This window comes from Phoenix dactylifera, chromosome 2 (assembly GCF_051530095.1).
Source record: "Phoenix dactylifera cultivar Ajwa chromosome 2, Ajwa_hap1_PhDact_Kaust_v1.1, whole genome shotgun sequence".
NCBI lineage: Eukaryota > Viridiplantae > Streptophyta > Magnoliopsida > Arecales > Arecaceae > Phoenix > Phoenix dactylifera.
This window is the reverse complement of record NC_143191.1, coordinates 9,616,828-9,641,732: the sequence shown is the minus strand read 5'-3', so window position 1 is coordinate 9,641,732 and position 24,905 is coordinate 9,616,828. Positions and strand designations below refer to the sequence as shown.

At 42.5% G+C, this 24,905-nt stretch overlaps 1 protein-coding gene across 2 annotated transcripts; it reads right to left on the bottom strand.

Moving 5' to 3' along the window:
• Positions 1 to 1,241: 1,241 nt before the first annotated feature.
• LOC103720587 (uncharacterized) lies at positions 1,242 to 19,224 on the bottom strand. 2 transcript variants are annotated; one of them, XM_008810354.4, is made up of 4 exons: positions 18,960 to 19,224; positions 2,575 to 3,190; positions 2,207 to 2,483; positions 1,242 to 1,504 (listed from the first exon to the last, which is right to left on the bottom strand). In XM_008810354.4, exons 1-4 carry the CDS (start codon positions 19,078 to 19,080, stop codon positions 1,454 to 1,456), a joined length of 1,065 nt encoding a protein of 354 aa, XP_008808576.1. In that variant the 5' UTR covers positions 19,081 to 19,224; the 3' UTR covers positions 1,242 to 1,453. The 2 variants fall into 2 exon arrangements, with proteins under 2 accessions (XP_008808576.1, XP_088571375.1); XM_088715249.1 differs by having other exon boundaries at positions 2,575 to 5,034; positions 18,960 to 19,204.
• Positions 19,225 to 24,905: the final 5,681 nt, after the last annotated feature.

Here is a 24,905-nt window from a genome sequence, read left to right as displayed (position 1 = left end):
ACAATACTTTTTCCAGCCCCGTCGAGTCCTTTAAAATTCCAAACGAAACTTAAAACATCTAATATCTAGAGAGAAACATATAATATGTGGCCGCCAACCATACGAAAGGGAAACAAGAAAGAAAGGCCGCATGTTGTATAGCTTGGCAAGTCTTAGAGCTTCGCTCATAGGAGAGTAACTTCCAACAAGTTAGCGAGAGAAGATGTGCAAATTGTAGAAGAAGACAAACAAATCGGAGGCAGTTTAAGAAGCGAAACAACAACATACTTGTCTTGCACCCCAAAGAAAGAAAGCAATGGCTTCCAAACCAGGGAGAACGAGGAGAAATGGGACACTGTGAGTGGGGAGATGAGAGGTTAGATGGAGCTGATCTGGGTCCGATTCCTGTACTAACTAGAGACCACAAGCCTCCAATTATCAGTAACCACCACCCCATTGGCTGCGGTCCTCCAGGATCCCTAGAATGGAAGCAAGCTACCGCAGCATGCAAGGACGAACCTTCTCCTGCATACTCTTCTCCCAGCTCCCTCATTTCTCAGCTAACTTTGATTGCAGTAAAGTTTGCTTTATATTTTCCTGCAATCAACCAAATAAGAAATACCAAAAACCGTCTTTTCCTCCTGCAGCCAACCTTATCATCATTCCATGTATAATTTTTTCACACAAATTCATGCAAGCAATTAATAAAGCAAAGCTCCACACCGGTCCTCTTGCAACATAATTGCAACCATAAGGAACATTTCATTTAGCTAGGTTTTGGAATTAAGTATATAGTGCTGCATTTAAGAAGAAGATTACATGCTACGAAAAAATACACTATTAGATTGCTTAAAGCTTTTCTCATTTAACATATGCATATGGCAGTTGATTACACATTAAAGGCGACTCGGAGGAGTGTAATAGAATAGTTCTGATACCAACTGCTCTATCTTCTTGTTCTTACCATATTGTGAACTATAAAATTTTTTAATAACATATGGTACCAGCCAATCAATTCTTTATCTTGTATGTTGGCCATGTAGCTCAGCCAAGAGGTTTCAATCTTCAACAACATGCTATGGTACCTCTACCAAGTCTAACACGAGTCCTTGAGACTAGTTTTCTTGTTAACCGTCTTTCGAAGTAATTTGTGAATCTACTGTAAGGAACTACTACTCAGTCTCTTGGCAGCACACGTTTACATAGAAAAATAGGAACAAACCATTTCAAGTGAAAAAAAAAAAAAACCTAAAACATACCAATTGGATGATAACAGAAGCAGTAAATTAATACTTGGGAACAACTAAAATAGAGTCTGATCCAGATTTAAAAGATACTAAGTGCAATTTGTGTACTTTGTTCTTTTCATACAAACACAAACCCTAGAATTGAACGAAATTAGTTTGAGTATCTTATAGTCTCTGGTCTACGGTACAACATAGATTGTTATACATCTGACTTTTCCTTGCTGCCTCTAGTGGTTTCGCATATGATCAAAGCTCAGAGGTTGCTGATAGAATGGAGCCTGCACAATCACAAATAATAAGTTCAAATCCTGGCAATTTGAAGTTAAGAAAACGTTGAATTCAGAGCCATGCATAAGCTCAGCATGACAAAAATTGGAGAGCTCATGTATCATAAGAGTACTACGATGGGACCCAAAACAGTTGCCAAACAGATTCCCAAACTGACAAGGCAACAAGGTACTGGTGCAATCAACGTAAGGTAGGTGTCATGGACAGGAAGTTGGGCCATCCATGGGGCACCACATCAGTTATGGAACCAGTTTCATAAATGGTTTGGATCTCATAGCTTTTATTTTTAAAACCATAATAAGCTTAAGCCAACTTCTGACAGCCTCATCTTCATTTTATATACTCTTTATGATATTGAACCAGCATGCATAACATAACAGAAAGTACATAACGCTACAATATTAGACTTCATAAATGACATACCATGTACTCGGCTATTTTCAACCTGTATTATTTTCCAAACAAATGTTCCATTCTACTATTAGCTAACTTTATAAAGAAATTGGGATTTAAGTGGGCTGAATATCAACTAGACTGAGCTGAGTGGATGCATAAAAGAGGTTTAGGACCTGAAGAAAACAAGACCTGAAAGCCCCAACTGGGCAAAACTATAGTCTGTGAAACGTTCAGCTCACTTCTATTTGACACCAATAATGACAGTAGATGGATCTGATAATCATATGCATGCTTACCTGGAAAATGCCATGTCTGAAATGTTCATAAGAGTGTGCATACATCATAGCAGGGGTAGGCCATTGCATATAGACCGCATCTCCAGGAGCTTGTTGGCATCCAACAGCACAATAAGGGTTCAAATTTGAATCTGGTGGCCCATAGTTCATAGGAGTTTGATTGCTTGGAAATTGACCCAGCTGAGCAAAGCCTGCCTCGTATTGAAAAAATGGAGCCTGAAGAACATTGCAAGCTGGCAAGCTGAAGGTCTGGCTAGGTGCAAGGCCCTTAATATACCTGCAAAAGTTACACAGCATTAAAAGCATTGTTTGATTGACAGATGATGACATTGATCACGGTGCAGTGCCTTGGATCACTCATGCGATACCTGTCATAACTTCGATCATAATCTGGATCACTGCGATCCTTTTCCCTGTCCCTGAAAATGGCAACCCTAGGAGCACCAACTTTTGTGCTGAGTTGTTCATACTCATCAATGCAACTTTGGTAGCATTCATGCTCGTCTTTGCTTGAACAATGGTTTCTTCCATCATTTGCAGCTGGAGAATTTGGACCTTCTGAGTCTGGACTGCTAGAACCGCTGAAGATGCGGGCCCGTGCTTTATCATATTCCTCCTTCCTCTCTTCCACTGTTCTCGCAAGATTTCTCTTGGTTTCTAGTTCAGTTAAATCGCTATGGGAAACTTTATTAGGCCTTTGACGAATAGCAATTTTAAAATGTTCAGTTTTCTCATTTTCAGTCTGTTTAGCTGGAACATCTGATAAAAAGACAGCTGGAAATCTGCTTTCAGATGTTTTTCTCGCAATTATTCTGCCATTCAAACCATCTAAAGTGCTATCTGCTACCATAGTCTGTAGACCATAGTGTTGTGCAACACGATGAGCAGCACACCGAAGGTATGAAGTTGGGAGGTGCTGGAATTCAAACTGGTGCAAATCAGAGCTCTGCATGAACCTCTGAATGTCCAACTCCATCCGCAGAACTATTATACAGACAACAGAAGATGCAACTATATCAGAACTTAAAAGTATATGCAAGATATGTTGACCCTTTATATTTTCTTCTAACAATTTCTTCAATCATCGAGGGGATTTAAAAAATGATGGCTTTCCAAAAGGTACAAATTCTCAGGCACAAAGGCATCAGCTCTCAATTCTCATAGGATAATAAAAATACAATTTTGTCCGCAACAAATTTGAAGAATGCCAGATATACAGCTTCAATAGTGGCAGAGAGAACTATAATTTACAGAATGCAATCTCAAATATATGAATGCATAGTATAGGGGGAACAAGAAACAGATGATTTTTTTTTAGCATGTTAGTATTACTCAAGAAAACATTGGAATAAATGGTCTAGGTGAGCCAGCTCAAGCTTGAGTTGAAATTTTACATTACCAGATTGGGTTTAATTCAAGCTTGCAAGACTCAAGCTTGCCCATTAAATATCAAGCAAACCAACTCGAAGTAGGCTCACATAAGCTTGAAATTTGGATCACTGCAACATTGTCCTTTAAGATTTAATCTCAAGTCCTCCACATTGCTTACCTCTCTTAACCCAATCTCACATTTTAATCTACACTCTGCAGCTCATTCCAACAGAAGACCAACTAAGTCCGAGGCTGCAGCAAAAAGTAGAATGCAATGGCCAAGAAGATATCTGAATCAGCTACAAAAACAGGCGATAGCAAGAGGGTGATTTGAACCTCCACCAAACTAAGCCTCCATGGAGGAGGCCACTGCTCTTAGGGCATGGAGTAGAGAGATGGAGAAGGCAGAGATGGAGCAAAACGCCTTTCTTGACAGTTTTGAGTGGGATGCCAGACTTCAAGATAAGAAAGACAAGACATGGAATTGATTTTGCCAAGGAGGAGGTTGAGCTAAATGCTGGAAGCTATGAACGGAACTAAGGGAAAGGTGCTACAGCCTTGAGTGCTTGACAAAGGAGAAAAGGGGAAGGTATAGACTCATAACAATCTCAACAATTAGACCATAATTTAACAGCAACCACGTCTCCTAGCAAGTAAACATTGCAGTCACTATGTTAAGATTGAACTGCTGATTATGTAAATAATTAGTCAATTATATATCATATATATCTACCTATTTATATTTCGGGCAACAGTAATCAGGACTAGATTGAGTTGGGCCACACTTGTATTCAGATTGTTTGTTTTTAAATCTCAAAATCTTAACTCATGATTCAGCTTGTTTACTAATCAAGTGAGCCAATATAAAGCTAGATTTTGAGCAGAACAAGCAGCTCATAAATAGCTCTTTCAATTCACAGGCCAACTTACTAATCTTTAATATTGGTCAATCCATACAACAGCAACTATATATGATATAAGAAATGATCAACTGCAATGTCAACCAGACTTTGATGTGTAGCTAACACATAATCATATTTTGTGCCATATTATTATTCTAAATCTAACTAAACTTATTTGATTACAATAGCACCAGCACAACAGCTTATTCTCCTACATGAAAAGAAAATATCAGAGTAAAGAAGGAAAGCAAGATATATTACGAGGAATTCTCTAAATAATTAGAAACTTCAGTATTAGTGTCCAACTCAGAAACTAAATGCAATAGTACAATAATAATTTACAACCAGCTTTGTCAATCCACCTGGAAGCCCTCCAAGTCCATCTCTTCAGACCACAAATTAGCACCAAAGAATTCACCATGCTGCAAAGTTGTACGTGCAAAAGACTAATATAATGTGCCTTCAAGTCTTGTCGAAGTGAACTCACTTACTTTTGATTGAAATCATTGTTTGGTAAGAAGACAGAATTCCATCTTGCTTGCTACGCCACAGATCCTGGCACAAACAATGCCTCTCAAAAGCCATCTTGCTGATTCTTACACATAGTGATGCTTTTAAAATAATCAAATTTTACCTAGTTCTAACCCTTAGAAAAGGGGAAGTTGTAGTTGATGAATATTGATATAATCAGCGTTGATCTAGTTTAGTGTTTTCAAATAATACCTTTTCTATTATAATCAGGTCATTAGTTAAGCCTGAATCAATCCCAAATTACATAATATGACCTCGTAGGTATACATGTAAATCAGCCACTACTTAGGGACATTTTCGTCCACTTATTCTAATTAAGTGTCCTGCCCTGCTTACTAATAAAAATTGAGTCGCATGGATCCCCGATTGAGACATTACAATACATCCTCTTGTCTACCCATCTCTTCTCCACTTCCACCCCCTTTCTTCTGTTCTTTCTATATCCTCTTCTTCCTTGATCCATCTGCTGCCGTTCTCTTCCCCTCCTGCTACTTTTTGCTCTCTTTATTACAGCTGCTGCCCAGCTAATACTGTTACGGTTGCTTACCTTTTTCTACTGCATTCTGTCTGAATCTAAAACTCTCTCTTCTATGACCAAGCAATAATTCTCTCAGCTCCATTTCAGTAGTCAAATACAATTGCACTCAAATCACAAAACCTTCGATCCTTCTAGTTACATGAAAACTACATTGATTCTTTAAGCATGTTGACAGAAATTCTTACAACTTCAATCTAACAACTATGAAAGAATTCAGACCATCCCAAATAGTTTTAGAAGTCCCTAGGGTCAAAATTTCAACAAAGAACGATGGGTTATAATTCTTTTCAAACAAACACTTAGTGACAACTATGAGTCATTTAAGTTAATTTAATATAAGAGAAAAAAATAGCTGTCTAATTTATGTAGTTTGGGCAATCTCAAGCAGAAATTAAATTGTATTGAAATGCATATTACAAGAGTACACTAACTTTTGAGTAAAAAATAGCAAATATCACTCAGTCAAGCATTAAGTAACAAGATAATTGCACGAGTATAGAATTAATTACATGTATCACTCTTCAAAACAATAAAAGCTCCCATACATGCACATGCATTTTTAGTTCTACAAATTGCAATGCTGTTAAAAACTTTTAGTGCACAACAGGATTGTATCTTACCTACCACAATAACAAAGCCTAGTGAAAATAGCACAATAGCACACATTAGATCGTTAGTGCCTTAGAAAAATGTGATTGAATTATAGTTGATGAATTTTAGAAAATATTAAAAATATTTACGTGTCAAAAAAGTACTTCGTTTGGTTCTGGCTGAAACTGATCAAAATCGAAAATTTTGGTCAATTTTGGATTGGACTTGGCCAAAACTGATTTTTCTTTTGCTCGAAATGGATTGGCTTCTGGAAGAACTTCCAACTTTGGTTGCAAGGAACAGGGGAAGCCGAATCTTGTCTTCCCTCGCAGATACATTCACCCACCAATCTCCTCTATTCCAAAAAGACACCATGAACTCTAAATTTGTATTTCTTAAATAGTTTCATCATTAGGATTTTTTTCTTTTGAGCAAGAAGGATTACGGCTTAACTGGAGGAAAGGGAGTGGAGGACAGAAACCATAAGACCTTAGGCTTCAAGGGTTTGAGTTCAGGCCAAGCTTGGGTCTAACCTTCCAAAAACTCAGGCCCAAATTCCAAGTACAATAATTTGGGGTGGCCTTGGAAAGGGGCGGCCCAACCTGAACCCACCCCATTTCCAGCCCTAAATATACAGTATATCGTATTCGGTTGTCAAAACAATCATTATGAATAATGCCAAATATAAGTGCAAATGCTTGGATCGATCTAGTGACTGGCAACTTTAACAATAAGCCATCAATGACTAGAAAGAGAAATATGAATCTGCCATGCTAGTTGGGAATGCTGTGTTACTACATAATATGAATTCAGATCACTGTTCCATTTCAATATGGCCCACCAATGCCTAACACCTCCATCAACACAGATTTTTTTCTCTTTAGCAATAATTTCTATTCAATCTTTATTGGGTCTTGTGTTCATTTTACGTGATTTATTAGAAGAAATTCAAGCCTCTTCTTTTCCAGACCACCTTAAATCTTTGTTTTATGTTCTGCGACATACTAGTTACCTTTCTTCGAAAGTACTCAGTTTGTTACTATCCTTAGCTTGACTAATGCACCTGAGCACTATCACCTTTAGGATGGCCCATCTTGACTGTCCAACTGATTTGAGTTGTCAACTAGTATCTCATCGATCCCCAGTTTTGGTGCTATCCTTTTTCCATCATTACTCTTAAATGCAGCAGAACAGTATCACCTTTGATGTTGAACTTTTATGGCCCTCTTCACTATCCAACATTCTAATCTGTCTACTAATATCTTATCTCTCCATGATTCGTTAAAAGCAAAGGAACGACAATGGTCATAAGCTCAACCTTCCATGTCTTGGTAGTTTGAAGCACAAGCAGTTATGTAGGAGTAAAGTAGTACCTGAAGTGAATATTTGGGGAAAGGGAGGACTTAGGAAACGTGTTACAATATGTTTAATTATTAAAACAGTGAAAATTACTGCTCTAGCGTACCTGGTATAAGGATTCAAAAATTACCACAAAAACATAAAAACATGGTTTAATGAAAGCCATTTGATTTGCCACCAAGGTGGTAGCCTAGTGGTACTGGGCAGCAATTCTAACCACAAGGTCTCAAGTTCGAATCGCTGCGGCGACGATTAAATTGTGGACCGGAGCTCACTACTTTGGCCACTGCTTGGACTTGTGGTGTAGGACCGCTCTTGAACCGCTAGTAGCCGGAGTGGTGCCGGGTGTGACGTACTCACACGTGGGACTCGAGCCAGAGCTCAGAGGAGTAGCTGAGCCGGGCCCACGGATGGGGAGGGTATGAGTAAAACCGGTCGGGGTGCCCAACACACGGCCATTTCTGCCCGCATCGAACATTCTCCTGGCGGGGCGGGGGCCCAGTGGGGGCTGCTACGCGGGGGTGGGCTTGTCCCTTCCTCCCCCCTACCCCTTTTCTTTAGCAAAAAAAAAAAAAAAAAAAAAAAAAAGCCATTTGATTTTGCACAGGAATATGAATAACCCAAACTTCAGCAGCATTGTACAAGTGGACCAAAATGCTTCATCATGTAAAAGAAAAGGAAAGTACAACAAGAATGAGAAACCAAGATATACTCTATCCACTATTCCCCTCCCTGAAAAGGTGCACTATGACTCCTCTGAAAATTCTTGAGCTTCAACTTGTACCAAAAGCGCAAGATGCAGTAAGACACTAGAACAGTACTATGCATTCTATTCTCAATGACAAAGCGCAAAATACCACTGCAGGAAATCTAAAGGACTTCCATGACAATTTTAACACCACCCTCATTGATTTCAATTGATCTCTCCTGTACTGAAGCAATCTACTGAACAAGACATCAACGCTTTCTTAGAACATTTCAGTTTATACACATTTTTGGTTTAGTGCACCCAATCTTGGGTCAGCTCTGATCCTTTCTTTAAAAGAGAAACAACAGAAGTGCACCAATAAACAGCAGGGGTAATTTTCAATCTTGAATCAGATTGTGTTCGCAGACAACAATAATCCTCCATCTCACATGCTTCATGAGGTCTTGTCTTCTGATAAGCAGGTCAACATCACCCCACCCCACCCCACCCCACCCCACCCCAAAAAAAAACAAAAATAAAATAAAATAAAAGGAAAAAAAAACTCTCAAACTTTTAGTTTTACTCCTTCCAAGAAAATCTGAAATCACAGATAGCTCATAAGGCACAACATATAAGATAATGAACAGCTGGAAACATGGGGCACAACTAATTCATTCACATTATTAGTTGATAAACAATAATGGGACTTCTGTAATGCAAAGGAAGAGGAAAACAAAGGGAACAGAAGGAGAGGCGGTCACAGAAACATGAGTTGGGATACCATCACATATTGGTTTCGAAGCAGAGAATCTTAGACTTAGAGCATCCATAGAATTCTATCTAATAATTTTTAAATTAAGAATGCTGTGTCTCTCTCATCTTGGATGTAATAAAGAATGATACATGCCAAGCCAAGCTAGAAAGAACATTAGCCACCCACAAACAGAGCAGAACCTCCTGATCTGCTGAGCAAACACTTCCAAGTAGGTGCTGGACTTTCCCCTAAATCCCAGATTCATATCTGTCGACCTACTGATAAGAAATACACAAAAACACTAAGAGGCCTAATCATGCTACCTGCACACTCCCTATTGAAAAAAAGGGGAAAGGATATTGAATAATTCAAACAGCACAGCCATCAAAAATTGAAGATCCATCTTACATTAACAATCATTTATAGAATGACCAAAAAAGGAAGACGAGAAGACCCAAATGCTACATTTGTCTATAAAGTTTCAGTTACAGACTTATAACACATTCTCAGACACTTAGACAGTTAGACACATTCCCGGTGGGTGAGCGGGTGTGAGCGGGTGGGTGCTTTAAGATTCGTGAATCGGCCCGGAGTCACAGGGACTTTCTGCCGAACGGTCGGTGGGTGTGCGACATGACGGAGCCCGGAGCTGGTGCAGCGGCTACGCCGACGCCGGGGAAGACAGGTGGGGTTCGCCTCCCTGTCCCTGGGGAGGAGGTGAAGGCTCCCACTTGGTCAGAGGTGGCGAAGGGCGCTCCCAGGCAGCCGGTGTGGTCGAACCATCGGATCTCTCCAAGGGAGTTACAGGCAATGCAGAGCAAATATCCTGAGATATTGGAGGTTCCGGCAGAGGAGTTGGAGGGGACGAGGTCGGAGTGGCGGAACACCACAGTTATAGTCCGGAGTATGGGGAGGAGTGTTCCGGCAGTCTGGGTCGCGAAGGAGATCCGTAGGGTGGGCAAGCTGCAGTATGATGTCGAGTGCTATCCGTTGGTGGATGGCTTCATTGCAGTAAGGTTTGCCAACGGAGAAGACCGGGAGGCTGCTCTAATGAATGGTCCATGGGTGGTCGCCGGGCAGCTGCTCGCCATGGAACGGTGGCGGCCCAACTTCGTTCCGGGTGCTGGTGGGTTAGGCCGAGTGGTTGTGTGGCTACGTCTTCCGGGGCTCCCTCTGGATTACTGGAAGGGGTCAACCCTGTTTCGGATTGCGGCGAGGGCCGGTGAACCCTTGGCAATGGACAGTTTCACGGAGGGGGGAGGCCGATTCGGTTTTGCAAGGGTAAAAATAGCGCTGGATTGCTCCGCCCCGCTGAAGCCGGGGATCTTTTTGAAGGGGAGCTCGGAGAGGGCTGAGGATAAATTTTGGCAAGGTTTTCTATATGAAAACCTGCCGGTTCCATGTTCTAAATGTGGCAGGATTGGTCATCAAATGAAGGAGTGCGATCCCATATTACCGGCGATGGGGGGGGAGGTGTGGAGGGAAGCTCAAGTACCGGGAAGGAAACGGCTGGGGAGAGCCGTTCGGAGGTTTCGGCGATGGCGGTTGGGGAAGGAGATGATGCGGGAGAGCAGGGTGTCTTTGGCCCCTGGTTGGTCACGAATCGCCTCCGTTTCCAGCGGCCGGCTAATGCATCCAGGTGGGGGAAGGAGGCAGCCAAGCAGAAGGGGAGGTTGGATCCGGGGTCGTCGCCCGGGCGAGCTACCTCGAAGGCCACCGGAAACACGCCGGCTTCTACCTCTTCCTCTCCGATTGATCTCGAGGGATGGCAGAAGCCTTCCAAAGTCGCCCGGCGGCGGACGCTTGAGAAGGACATCGCGGTTGCCGGAGCGAGGGCGACTGGGGAGGGACCGAATCAACTCGGTCATAGCTCTGAGTCGCGGACCGAGTCGGGGAACAAACTGGGCTCGAGTGGGGCCAGTTCTTCAACGGGCCAGGCTGAAGGGCCCAAGCGGGAGACGGCTGGAGGACCGGGCCCAAGCCTTTTGAAGCGGTCGAGAGCTCCGGTGGGAGGCCGGGCCCAGGTTGGTGGGGGGCAGCAGCGGCCATCATCGGTGCTATCGAGGAGGACGGAGGGCTTCCGACGGTGGCGGAGCCGGAGTTCACCTCCGCCTCAGTCAGCGGTGCGCAACCGACCCCCTAGGGTGGACCAGGAGCTTCGGGGAGCGGGGGGAGTGCTGCGTGCTGGAGGTGGGGCGACGCTCGGGCGGAAGCCAACGCGGACAACTACGGTTGCGACGATGGAGTCGGCGGAGTTGGAGCCGGTGGTGATGACCGGTGCACCCTCGGAGCAGACAGCAGGGGATCGAGGGATGGAGATCGATCCTGGTGATGGTCTGGTGGGAGTGATTGCAGGGGGTATCGAGGAAGACCCTGTTGACAGACCGTGCCATTTGGCACGGGCCAACAGTGATCCGAACCTTGTGGCCAATCTTTTTCGGGGGGGGGGGGGAGTTCAAGCATGATGGCGGTTCCTTGGGTGCTGGAGGCTTGTTGGGGGATGGCAAGGAGTCTGGCCTTGTGGCTACGGCTCAGGCAGACACCAAGGGGAAGCATAAGCAGGTTGTGGTCCAATTGTTGGCCTCTATCAAGGGGGTGAGTCCCAAGGGTTCTGTGAGGAAAGAGCAGTTGGATGATGAGGCAGCATGTAGTAGTGGCTTCGGGGAAGTAGGCCACGTCAATCTGTCGGGTGATTTATGAAGACTCTCTTATGGAATTGTCGTGGAGCGGGGAAGCCGTCCTTTACCCCGGCATTTCGTAGGTTGGTGCACCAATATAGGCCTGATATTTGTGTCCTCTTCGAGACCCGATTATCCGGAAGGAGTCTTGAGAAGGCAAGGAGGGCAGTTCTGAGAGGATGGGGATTCTATGCAGTAGAATCTCAGGGGCTATCTGGTGGTATCATTGTCACTTGGGCTCAGGGGTGTTGTCAAATGGATATATTCAATGTCTGTAATCAAGAGGTAATCATGGTTATCTCGGAAGGGGATAGAAGTCCGTGGGTTTTGGCAGCGGTGTATGCAAGCACAGAGTATAGGGTGAGGCGGAATTTGTGGGTGGAGGCCACTCAGTTGATTAGGCAGGGATATCCAATGTTATTGGCAGGTGACTTTAATTGCATAGTGGATCCTCAGGAGAAGAGGGGTGGGAAGCCTTTTTCTTGTGACAGGAAGGTTAAGGAGTTTCAGGACTTCCTCATGATGAATGGTTTGGTTGACTTGGGTTTTTCTGGCCCAAAGTTCACATGGTGTAATAATCAGCAGGGACAGGCTAGAGTATGGGAGCGGCTAGATAGAGCCTGTGCTACTGCGGGGTGGATCCAGTGTTTTCCGGATTACCAGGTCAGTCATTTGCCGAGGATTGCATCGGACCACTGCCCACTATTGGTGAGCACTGATGCACCTGTACTAGTTCGCCCTCCCTTCAGGTTCGAGAAGATTTGGCTCAGTTATCCTAGATCCTGGGAGATGGTACGGGAGGCTTGGAGGGTACCTGTTAGGGGAGATGCTATGTACCGAGTATCTCGTAGACTGGAGATGACGAGGAGACGGCTTCGGAGGTGGAACCGTGAGGAGGTGGGGAACATTTTTAGGAGGGTGGAGGATCTAGAGGGGGCGATTACTAGGTTACAGTTTCAGGAGGCCCAGGGAGGGGGCTTATCGGAGGAGGAGGTGGGGGAGCTTAGATCTCACTTGGCACTGCATAATTCTTTACTTAGACAGCAGGAGGTATTTTGGAGACAGAAGTCTAGGATACAGTGGATACTGAAGGGAGATCGGAACACCAGATATTTTCATCAAGCGACAGTTATCAGAAGGCACCAGAATAGGGTCAGAGCCATCAGGGGTGAGGATGGGCAGATGACGGAGGATCCTGTTCAGATCAGTCGGACTGTGGAGAGTTTTTTCAGAGCGCGATGGACCGAGCAGTTAGGGGGCGGGAGCTCAGAGGACATATCGGCGCCTTTAGCTGGGGTGTCGGAGGAGGAGACTGCAGCATTGATCAGGCCAGTATTGGAGAGGGAGGTTAGGGAGGCGGTCTGGTCCCTTGAGGGGGATAAGGCTCCGGGGCCAGATGGTTTTCCTCCGTTATTTTTTCAGAGGTACTGGATGATAGTCGGACATGATGTGACGGCGGCCATACAGCAGTTCTTCAGTATATCTGCGATGCCCACTAAGTGGCAGCGGACCTTTATCACACTGATATCGAAACGGCAGGACGCCTCGGAGCCGGGCCATTTTCGCCCGATTAGCCTGTGCACGACCTTGTACAAGGCGACGGCGAAGATACTTGCCGTTAGGTTGAGGGAGATTCTCCCGAGGTTGATCAGTCCGGAGCAGAGTGCTTTCTTGAGAGGGCGGAGTATCTCAGATAATGTGATGATTGCCCAGGAGTTTATGTTTGATATGCATAGAGCCCCGATGAGGAGGAGCTTGATGGGGATCAAGCTCGATATGGAGAGGGCCTACGACAGGATGAGTTGGGATTTTCTGCAGCAATCCATGCAGGGGTTTGGCTTTCCCGAGGTATGGATTAGCTGGGTTATGGGATGTGTGAGGGCTCCCTCATTCGCCATCTTGGTGAATGGCTCGCCATCCCGATTTTTTGAGCCGACCGGAGGGCTGCGACAGGGTTGCCCCCTCTCACCACTACTATTTATTATGTGTGCGGATGCGCTGTCTAGAGCGCTCAGACAGGCGATGGTCACTCAGGAGATGGAGGTTTACAGGCCGGCGGAGGGAGCTCCTCCATTGTCTCACCTTCTTTTTGCTGATGATTGTTTATTACTTGCCCGGGCTACGAGGCGGACCGCGGAGGTTCTTCGAAGGATTCTATGCCACTATTGCGAGGTATCAGGACAGAGAGTTAATTTGGGGAAGTCTACTGTATGCTTTAGTCCGAGGATCAGGCTGGCAGTGAGGACCTCTATCTTGGAGATTTTGGAGGTGGGTGAGCAGGAGGGTATGCTGAGGTATTTGGGGGTTCCGATTTCTGGCCGGCGGTTGCGGAGCAGGGACTGCCTCTCACTCGAGCTCAGTATCAGACACAGACTGGAGGGATGGCAGATGCATACTCTTTCCATGATGGGGAGGATCACATTGGTTCGGTCAGTTCTTTCTTCACTTTCCATCTATTTATTGTCCAATTCCTTTATTCCGGTGTCTCTTGTGAGGACCTTGGAGCAGACTTTTAGAAACTTTATCTGGGGTGGGAATAGGGGCAGAGGTGGTGTTCACCTGGTGGCATGGGAGGTGGTGTGTCAGCCGATCAGGTTCGGTGGGTTGGGGGTGTTGTCTCTGATGGCTAGGAGGGAGGCTTTAGTGGCTCGACATGCAGCGAGGTTTGTGCTAGAGCCAGACAGCATGTGGTCCTCGTTGATAAGGGCCAAATATGGAGCTCTGATACCTGGAGTGCGTGGAGGCCGATTACATTCGCCGGTGTGGAGGGAGATGTGTGCTAGGGCTGCGTTGGTGCTACCGGAGATGAGATGGGCCATTGGTGATGGGCGGTCTATAAATGTTTTGGAGGACAGGTGGGTGACTGAGCAGCCGATCAGCCGTATCCCGACCTTAGTGGACTCGGCGAGGATCGCTGGATTTAGGGTTAGTGATCTGATACACCCAGAGGGGGGCTGCTGGAGGGAGGGATTGATTCGGGAGGTGTTTGGGGAAGAGTTGGCAGTGACGATCATGGACCTTCCGATTCCTTTGCAGGAGGTGCCAGATAGATTAGTCTGGTGGCCGACGGGTCGAGCGCAGGTGCGAGCCAGGGATCTCCACACTTTGACGAGTAGGGGGTCAGACCGGCAGATTGAGGGCAGATGGATATGGCGGCTACGATGTCATCCGCGGGTAGCGCTCTTCTTCTGGAAGGTGGCATGGGGATGCCTACCAACCAGGGGTATGCTAGCCGGACGGGGCATGCAGATTTCTCAGTGCTGTGAGCGGTAGTATCGAGGAGACCATTGACCATGTTTTGCTGCAGTGCCCCAGGGCTAGAGAGATATGGAGTAGGTCTCCTGTTATGTTACCCCTTTCAGTGGAGTCGGCCCAGGACCTGATGCATGTGTTGAGAGCCTCTACGCGGAGCCCTTGTTCTGTTGAGGCGGGTATTATGATGGCCCACTTGACTTATCATATATGGTTGGATAGGAACGCTGGTCTATTTGAGGGCAGGAGGTGGTCCGCGAGGATGGTGGTGGATCGAGCTATGCTACATGCAGGGGAGATGGTCGCGACTACTGCGTGGTTCACTTCTGGAATGGCTAGGGACATCTGGGGTATCCTTCCCGCTGCTACAGCGCCTAGGTTCGCCCTTGTTTCTTGGGTACCCCCACCCCTTGGTCATTTCAAGGTGAATTGTGATGGTAGTCGGTCGGTGGATGGTATCTCTGGAGGTGTGGGTTTTGTGATCAGAGACGGGAGGGGCAGACTGATAGCCCCCAGTGGCCGTCGCATCCCAGGGCTTACTATTGTTGGAGCATAGCTGAGGGCTGCTTGGGAGGGCTTATCTTACGCGAGGAGGGTCCTCGGCGCCGCCCGGGTGCATCTAGAGGGTGATTCTTCGGTGGTGATTGATTGGATCCAGGGGGTGGATAGGTTCGGTGATGGTCATCCACTCATCCGTGAGATTAGAAGGCTGGTTCAGGAGATGGGTGATTCTCATGCTACACATGTGTATCGGGAGGCGAACAGAGCTGCTGACTGGGTCGCCTCTTACGTAGCTAGGCATTCCGGAGAGTTTCTTTGGACTTCAGCAGCTGATAGTCCCACTCCGTTGTTATCTTTACTTTCTTTTGATATGGCTGGATGTACTCAAGTTAGAGTTATATGAACTGCCGTTTTTACCAAAAAAAAAAAAAAAAAAAAGAATCATGTCTAATGCCATAGTAAAAAACATAATATCTATCAAGATATCCGAGATTAAATATCTACTAACCTAAGGCCCTGTTTAGATGATGGAAGACCCTATCAGACAGATAATATCTTCTATGCAAGCTTTTTCTGTTTTAAAACTATGGTGGAGAGGCGTGATTTAAAGAAGTGGGGCAGCCCCAGGCAAGAATAATCCCTATTTTTAGGCAACAGAACTAGTAATCAGAGAAAGCAGGAATTACTTGTGCCATGGTTGCCTCCCATCTCTTCAAATCATTTCTCCCAATCTCTCCAAACCATTTATTCCACCATAATTTTAAAAAAGAAGGCCCGGCAGGAAATCTTATTTCTCCTGATAAGATCTTTCAGCATCCAAACAGCCCCTAAATTTGTAACTTTCTCCCACCAACCCATAAAATATCCTCCTCGATGGACTTGTCACCAACCAATAATATATCCTGCTAGAATTGAAATCTTTTAGGAAACATACTTTAACTTCACATCAGCATATTTTACCTTTACTTCCCTTTATAATTTACACAAAAAAACTTAATTCGTTTTTTTTTTAAAATCAGTGGTCAAGATTATAGTTCCAAATAAGGTTATGCTATACAAGTAAACAGAGACTGATTGATACTGGCATTGTCAGAAACTAAAACTAATCTTTCCAACAACTAGCACATACTGGAAAAATTCAATCCCAGTCCCAACTATCAATCTTAATCTACTTCAATCGGATAGATCACTTGTGTTGTCCAGCTCCTGTAAATAACAAATTAGGAAAGCTCAATTTCTGTTCCAAAATTACCTCAAACAATTTCATAATCAACCAGAAGTACCTACAGTGGGTTATTCGCATCATCAAGAATCATGCTAGTATCTTCAAATTCAGCTGGAAGCCCAAGCCATCATAAATAACCACTTTGGTACCCTAGACAAAATAATATATAGATCTGTAGCCATCTATTGCACAACCATCTCCTTCCTTGATTCCTTAAATCCTAACTAAGATAACATCACCTTGCATATTTCTTGAAGGACCAGGCTCCCAAAACATTCAAGGTAATTGTAATTAAGGACTATTTTGGCTATGTTGGGCATTTAAATAAGAAATAACCATTACACTCAAAAATGAGTTTAGTACAACAGTCAAATTGGAAGAATGCTGTTGCTAAAAAAACACCTAAACTGATCATCAGATGAGCTTTGAAAGGCAGTCATAATTAGAATTACATTGTTGTCAAGAAAAAAAACTTAACAAATGCATATAAGCACTTCATAAGGATGGAAGAAATAAATGCAATCTGGAAGAAGCATTAAGGTCGATAGCAATTTGACTCAAGATGTTCGTTGCAATTAAATTATCCTTCCAGTTCCACGTAAAGATATTGAAATCTACGAGTTTGATTATTTCATTTTGCTTTTTGCTTCGGCCAGAGAAAATAAATTTCAGTTTCACAATTTTGAAATCTCGGAGTCTAGTTTCAATAGTTTCTGTCCCCCACCCCCCCCCCCCCCCCCCCAAAAAAAAAAAAAGAAACTCTTAACAATTAAAAAAGTTAAGTCAGACTCTAGGTAAACTATTTCAATAGTTTGCTTTAAAACTATATATACATAAATACACATGTACACTATACATATATAGATGTTGGCACTTGTTAGAATGGACCTAACTAAAGGGTCCGACGCTAACGATCTGAGTCATTTGATGTGATCTACTATATCTAAACTACTTACAATCAAAATATCATGTGATTTAAAGACTCGTAGCCTATAATACATAGAGTGGTCAAAGATTGGTAGTTCAAAAATTGACCACTTGATATATAAATGAGAGACCTCCAAGTTACATGATTTTTGTTTTACAGCATGGAGTTTAGAGATAGTCACTTGTAATGGCTTCAATTGTTGGTGCTGGATCCCTCGTATTCTGGGCAGGACCAACTGAACCGGGACTAATATCCTTAGGAACATATATTAGCAATACTACACATACATGTGTATATTTGCACATATGAACATAGGTATGTATGTATGTAATAAAAAATAAGAAGTTAAAGATCAAGTTTCAGATCTCCTTTACATATAGTATAGCATTTAACTGTTAACTTACAATCTAGTAAATGGAATTCAGGAGATTTGAGCCCTAGAATAACCAAGTCCATGTCAAAAAAAGCTACTTCAGTAAGTTTTCGGAATTCAATACAAAAACAGTTCTATTTTTTCTGAAAATATGCAGAATTCAAGGTTTAACTTCAGAATATGCTTCTTGGAAGTTGAAGAATGATTGAGTCGACATTAAAATAAATATTCCCTAGTAAGTCAAATTCAGTCAAGAATCTGAAAAACACAATGATTTTCACATGTGTTCATATCACATGACCTTGGTTTTGGAGTTTCAGCCCAAACATCAAACCATTGAACTCTGTTCCTATGCAGTTGACATGAGAGAGAGGAGGGGGGGGGGGGGTGAGGACCTTAATATGGCAAAACTAATTCGCATATAATGATACTTAGCACATAAGAAATGCTTCTTTTTATTAACAAGTACTCAAAACCTCACATTACATATCATATTCTTTTTTCTACTAAAAAAAAATCATTTTCTTTTTCATCACTAAAAAGCCACTTATGCCGTTAGTTTGCCAATCTTCCCTTCCACTACCTAGCTCGATCAAGCAACAACAAGAGATCGACTAACTAGGAATTCCATATCAACATGTCATTAACAAAAAAAAAAATCCTGGAAATTACACAATACTGCTAGGAACATTAAGAAATCAAACACAAGAAAATGTTGAATAGAGAATTAAACAACAGAAAAGAATGCATCCTCTAACAAACTCCAAGGTTTTAAGGAGAAGAAATCAAAACCTAACCATCAGATCGATATATCTATTAATAATATGAATAGCAATCCCAAATTATAGGAAAACTGAAACCGCACCAAATCTAAGCATTCGACCAAATCCAAACAAATAAATCAACCTACGAGGCTCAAAAACCCATCTCCAAACCATCAAAATCCTACAGAAAGTCCGAACCCTAAAGGGAGAAATCCCTTCCAATCCAGCAATTAGAGCGCGAGAATTCTAAAGAACAAGAAGGACATCGAGAAATAGAAGAAGAGGGGGGAGGGCGCACCAGTGAGACGATGGCGAGGGTTCTCGAGGGCCTCCAAGAGGAATTGATCCACCTGCAAGAGAGCCGCCTCCATCCCCGTCTCCTTCTGGGCGCAGGATAACGAGATCGGAGAAAACTCCATCTTTGCCGAGAAGAGAGAGAGAGATAGAGAGAGAGGAGAGAGAGAGGGCGTAGAATTTGTGTTCTCCGGCCTTTGCCTCTCCCTCCTCTCTCTGCTTCTTTTCCTATGTCGCTAGCAAAGGGACGAAGAGAGAGAGGCGGCCGCGCTTTTATTTGCTATCAGGCGGGAAGATCGCAGCCGTCCATCTACGGAGAGGCTCGCGGTGGATTCTGATTCGTACCTTTCTGGGACCGTACGAACATGGGTAAGGTCGGAGACCGGGGCGAGAATTTAGCGGTAGGATGGAAGTTGTTATTGGATCACCACCGTCAATATTCACCAGGCGGGGATTCGACAACATTTTTTTTAATATATATATATATATATATATATATATATATATAAAATTAGGTCCATATTTGATATTTTAGAAAATATTTTTTGTTTTGATAAAATAATTAATTTATTCATCCCTGAGTATTTGCGCAAATGATCTCACTCCTTGCTGCCTAAGCGAAGAGGCACTGGCTCGATTTGCATCGGACTCCCCTCAAATGGTGACGTAGATATAAGATACAAAGATAGTTATTGGCCTTTCTTGATTTCAAAAAAATAAAAAATAGAGAATAAAATATTCTAATATTTAAAATAATTTATCTAATGATATTATTTTAGAACAGATATAATCAGAATTTAAGCGACCATAATTAAGTAGGGTTGGAACTTGGTCATGTTGTGTTCTATGCAGCTTGAGCTTGCCTAAAAATTCAAAAATTTTTTACGGGGTTAGACCTAAGCCTTACCTGGGCTCGTCTCGAGATCTAAATGGTCTTGAGCAAAATCGAACCGGAGTGAGCCCACAATGGTGAAGGAAAAGATCGGAGGAGGGCAAATCTCAATGGGGGCAAAATTGAAGGCTGCATTCCAATTGGAGGTGTGCACGAGTTAGATCGGATCAGTTTGAATATATACCCAAAACTTGAACCAATAAATCTCAGTTTTCTAAAATCAAAACCAAAATCGAGCTGACCATCTATAAGAACCACTTTAAACTAATCTGAAAAATTGGATTTGTTTCATTATTAGGATGATGTTCAAAAGTTTGGCTAAATAGGCTAGTCTAAGTCTAAATATAAAAAAAAATTATTATATAAAAGAAAACGTAAAGAAAATAAGAAAATGATATATATATACACACACACATACGAGTCAGGTCAGGCTGGGGCTAGTTGAATTGGTTTTTGAAAACTTAAATCAAAGTCGAACTAAATCTTTTGGTTCAAGAATTTCTCAAGCTGACACTAAATCAAATTTTAAAAAAAAAACGATGTAAACCAAACCAAAAAGATCAATTTGGGCCTGATTCATCATTCGGTTGTTTTTTTGCACACCCCTAGGTCTAGTAAGGTTGAGATAGAGAAGAGGTTGTGGTGGAGGGGGATGGGGAGAGAGAGTGGACGTGCAGGGCAGGAGGGGACAAATCCGCATAGTAGGGGATAGAGCATGGGGAGGGTGAGAATGGAGGAGGATAGAGAGAAATAGAGAGACAGAGAGAAGAGGAGCTGAGTAGAGATGGGGGTGTGAGGTGCAGGGGTGGATATTTGGGTCGGTCAAGTGGACCAAGCTCAACTCTATTGGATGTTACATTCTATCTTACCAATAGGTGTACTAGTCATACTAAAGTAGGGCAGACCAGTCTCCCTATAGATAAGATATATAATCATGTTAATTCCTAGTAGGTAGAGTGATCAGAAAAAAGTCTTCCTTCATGCACAACAACTATTCCAGAGTCCCTCCATCTATTTTTGTCCTTGATTGACTATTGGAAAAATATTAGCACCATCAACTCATAGTCAATCAATTCATGGTCAATCAAAACCCTGAATCATGAGATGCACTAAAAAACCGTTGCAAGTGCAAAATTAGTTTTGAATAACATTATGTTATATTTAAAGTAAATAATAATTACAATATGAAAGTGATTTGGTTAAAACACAATCTTGTAACAGGACTCCTATGTTCACGCCTCCTCATAATAGAGCACATAAATCATTGCTTCCTACAAAGGATAAAATCCAGGATATTAAATGCCGATATACGGGTTTGATCCCAAATTATTGAAACCAAATCCATAGTGGATAGCCATGCCTTTATCTCAATGGACCACTTGCACACCGTACACATGAAATCAACATCTCTAACTACGATAGTGGATTCCAAGAGATACTTTGGTGTCATTAATTATTCAATATGAAATATATCTACTATACCAGTATAAAGTCAACTACTTTGATGACTATAATAAAATAATCACTCCAATCTATTATTGCATATTGTATACGATGATAGTCTTATGAGTGCAATGCTACCTCAACCATAAGTATGAACAATGTTCAGGTGTCTAGAATGATCAAGTCATTCCGTGGAATTCGCAATCATCCATTTGGTCATTTTGCCTTGTAACAATACTTGCAGACTCATTTGACACGGTCCTCTTAGTGTTCGTAATAGTGTATGGAAGAGATATTGGTAAAATATATCAAAATAGTATATTCAATGTCCTAATATATTTTAGGGCATGTCCCACTTTCAATAATCTCCTTTTAGGTAAATATAGTAATATCATGATGCATTTAATGAACCAATTTTTTTTTAGTATCTAGAACCAACAATCTAAGTAGTATGAGAAAATAGTTTTCTTAGGCTTGGTTTGGCATTACTGTTACTTTTCTTTTTAAACAAAATTGAAAAGAAGAATTCTATATCTATTTTTTTAGATTTTTATTAATAAAAAATATGTTTGGTTCGCTTTTCTTTTACAACAAGAGCCCACAATTTGGCCGGCAATGAGGGAGAGGGAGAGTGATAGGGCTGATGATGGAATTAAGTACTAGGGAGAGCTTGTTAGATGTATGCCCTAGAAGCCAATCTGGCTGACACATTGTTAATTCTAGGGACATAATTTTGTACTTGACTATTTATTATTGAATAAATAAAAGGCATCTTTTCATTCATATTATTTATGTGTCTATGAATCGTCCAAGAAATTAATAAGATGATGATGCATATTCTCAAGAGTTGAGAATTTGAGCCATGTATCATTGGTGATTAATTTCTAAATGCTCCTGATCAATGGATCATCACGAGGACGGTGATCAATCCGATCAGTGCACAGATCACTTTCCTTCTGGATGGACGAGACTTGAGTCCACAGTGTAGGGACACTGAAGTGATAGTGCAGGTGCTTGTTAGAGAACAAGGGTACTGAGCGTGACCAAGACAAGAAGTCACTTGGATGTCTATCCATTCGTCAGTGACTTGCTTGATGTTGCAGTAGTATGACTGGTCCTTTGACCTGCGGTGCTTCAGCTACTCACAGTGAGGTTATTGTAGTTTGACTACACATATACATGGTCTCTAGTCATATGGGTCCTTGTAGTGTAGATTGGCTGCAGTAAGTTCACTGTAGGAGTAGGTTATGCACTCACATGGAATCTATCGACCTTGATAGAAGAGGAGTGATCCTATGTGATTTGTTAGACTGAGTTCTAAGACCTTGGCCAGGGCAGTAATATAAAGTGGAGAAAGAGTTTTCCACTAACGAACTCGAGTCGAATAAATCTTGACATATGACAGACGAAGGGGTTTGACGAGTTATCCATGACCTCCGTCCTATAGGGATCTACGATAGTAGGACTGTATCACACGATAACTGCACCTAGAGGTTCATCATTCTATTCTACTGGGTAGCCACTACATGCTGCTAGGTGTCACTGGTGGATGGTGGGACTCATAGGGATTATCTCGATGATCGATAAACCCTAAAGAGTAGAGTTGGAATCGTTCCAATCCATTGAAAGGAGTTTTTAATGATATTGTGATAGAGATCATAATATATCTCACTACCAGTCAGAGTAGAACCTATGGGGTCACACACACTAGAAGTAATGACCGATCCGATGGTTGAATCGTGATTAGGAATCACAAGTAATCAATTTGATTGATAATAAGTTGAAGAAGGAACAAAGGGAATTGATTAATTGGACTTAAAACAAGAGTCCTACTTGGAGTAGGATTCATAGAGTCCTAATTGGATTAGGACTAGAAATCCTGCTTGGATTGGGATTCCTACTTGGATTGGGAATCCTATTTGGAGTAGGACTAGGAGTCCTACTTGGAGTAGGATTCATAGAGTCCTAATTGGATTAGGACAGGAATCCTACTTGGACTGGGATTCCTACTTGGACTGGGAATCCTATTAGGAGTAGGACTAGGATTCCTACTTGGAGTAAGATTCCTATAATTCTAATTGGATTAGGAGTTTTGAATTAAATTTGGATTCCTACTTGGAGTAGGATTCCTAGAGTCCTAATCGGATTAGGACTTCGAATTCAAATTAGAGTCCTAATTGGATTAGGATTTCTTAAGTCCCAATTAATTATTAATCCAATGAATCAAGATGGCTCCTAATTAGATTAGGATTGAAGAGTTCAATTGAGTCATAGTTCATTCAAGTTCTAATTGGATTAGGACTAGCATAGATTGAACCCAATTGATTCATGATTTGGACTAAACCAAATAGGAGCCCTAGATGCTATTTAAGAGGAGGCTTGGGGGCTGACCTAATTAATATGAGAAGCTCTCCCCTTGTGGCCGTACGCCCCCTTTCTCCTCTCCTCTTGGATCAGCCGCAAGCAAGAAAGAAAAAGATTCATGGTGGTCTCCTTCTTCCTCCTCCGTTTGGGATTCAACGCAAGGAAAGGAAAGGCTGCATCTAGCTTTTTGGATCTTCTTCCTTGATCCTTTCATCTTCTTCCTCCTCCCTCTAGCATTCAAGAGTTGAAAGAAAGGGAGGTGATCAGCCATCAAAACCAATCTCTGCAAGGGAGCTAGCACCCCGGGGAGATTAGAGCGATTGGATCAGTCCTCTGCTTCGTGTGGATACCCGTAGAGGCCGGGCACTTGAACGGCTTCAAGCGAACCTTCATCATAAACCACGAACTTCAGTTTGCGGTGATCATCTACCCGCACAAGGTGAAGATCTGATCTTCTAATTAGATTAAAAGTTTTTAATCCTTATCTATCTACGAACGGTTTTTGAACAACGTTCATGCGATGAACGGTTGATCCCGCGCATGCCTCTTCCGCTGCATCTGAATTTTTTAAATTTCAGCGGCATGGGCGGGTTCTAACAGAGCTCAACATTGGGTGGAGAGGCAATCGAGGGAGTGGCAGAGGAAAAAGAAATGGAGATGGATTGGCGACATATTCGGAGATGAGAGATAGAGAGATGGTGGGCGAGACTCAAGGAGCCGATGGTTGGGCAGGGGAGACAGGGCCGAGGCCAAGATTGGGCAGAAGAAGAAGGGTTGGAAGGAGAAGGGTGAAAACCCGCTTTTAAAAAAACTTGAAGTAAAAATTTTTTACTTTACTTTTGCCAGAAATAATGAAAGTTGTTTAAAAAAAAGGAAAACAAAAACAGGATAACCAAACATAATTTTTGCATTAGATTCCATGTTTCTCTTTTAAAGAAAAAAGAAACAAAAAAAAAGAGAAAAGATACCAAATAGGCCCTTAAATTCTTTCTAACTTTATGCATACATGTGCTAATTATTATATGAAGAATAAAAACTCCCACTTAATATTATGCCCAACACTGTGAAGAATAAAAACTCCCACTTAATATTATAACATCAAATATTATGCACAACACTATGAAGAATAAAAACTCCCACTTAATATTTATATTATCCTTTCACATAGAAAAATACAACTCTCCTGATAGATTTTTCTTTTTAACCAGTTACACATATTAAGGTTCAATATGACCAATCTATTCTTTATTT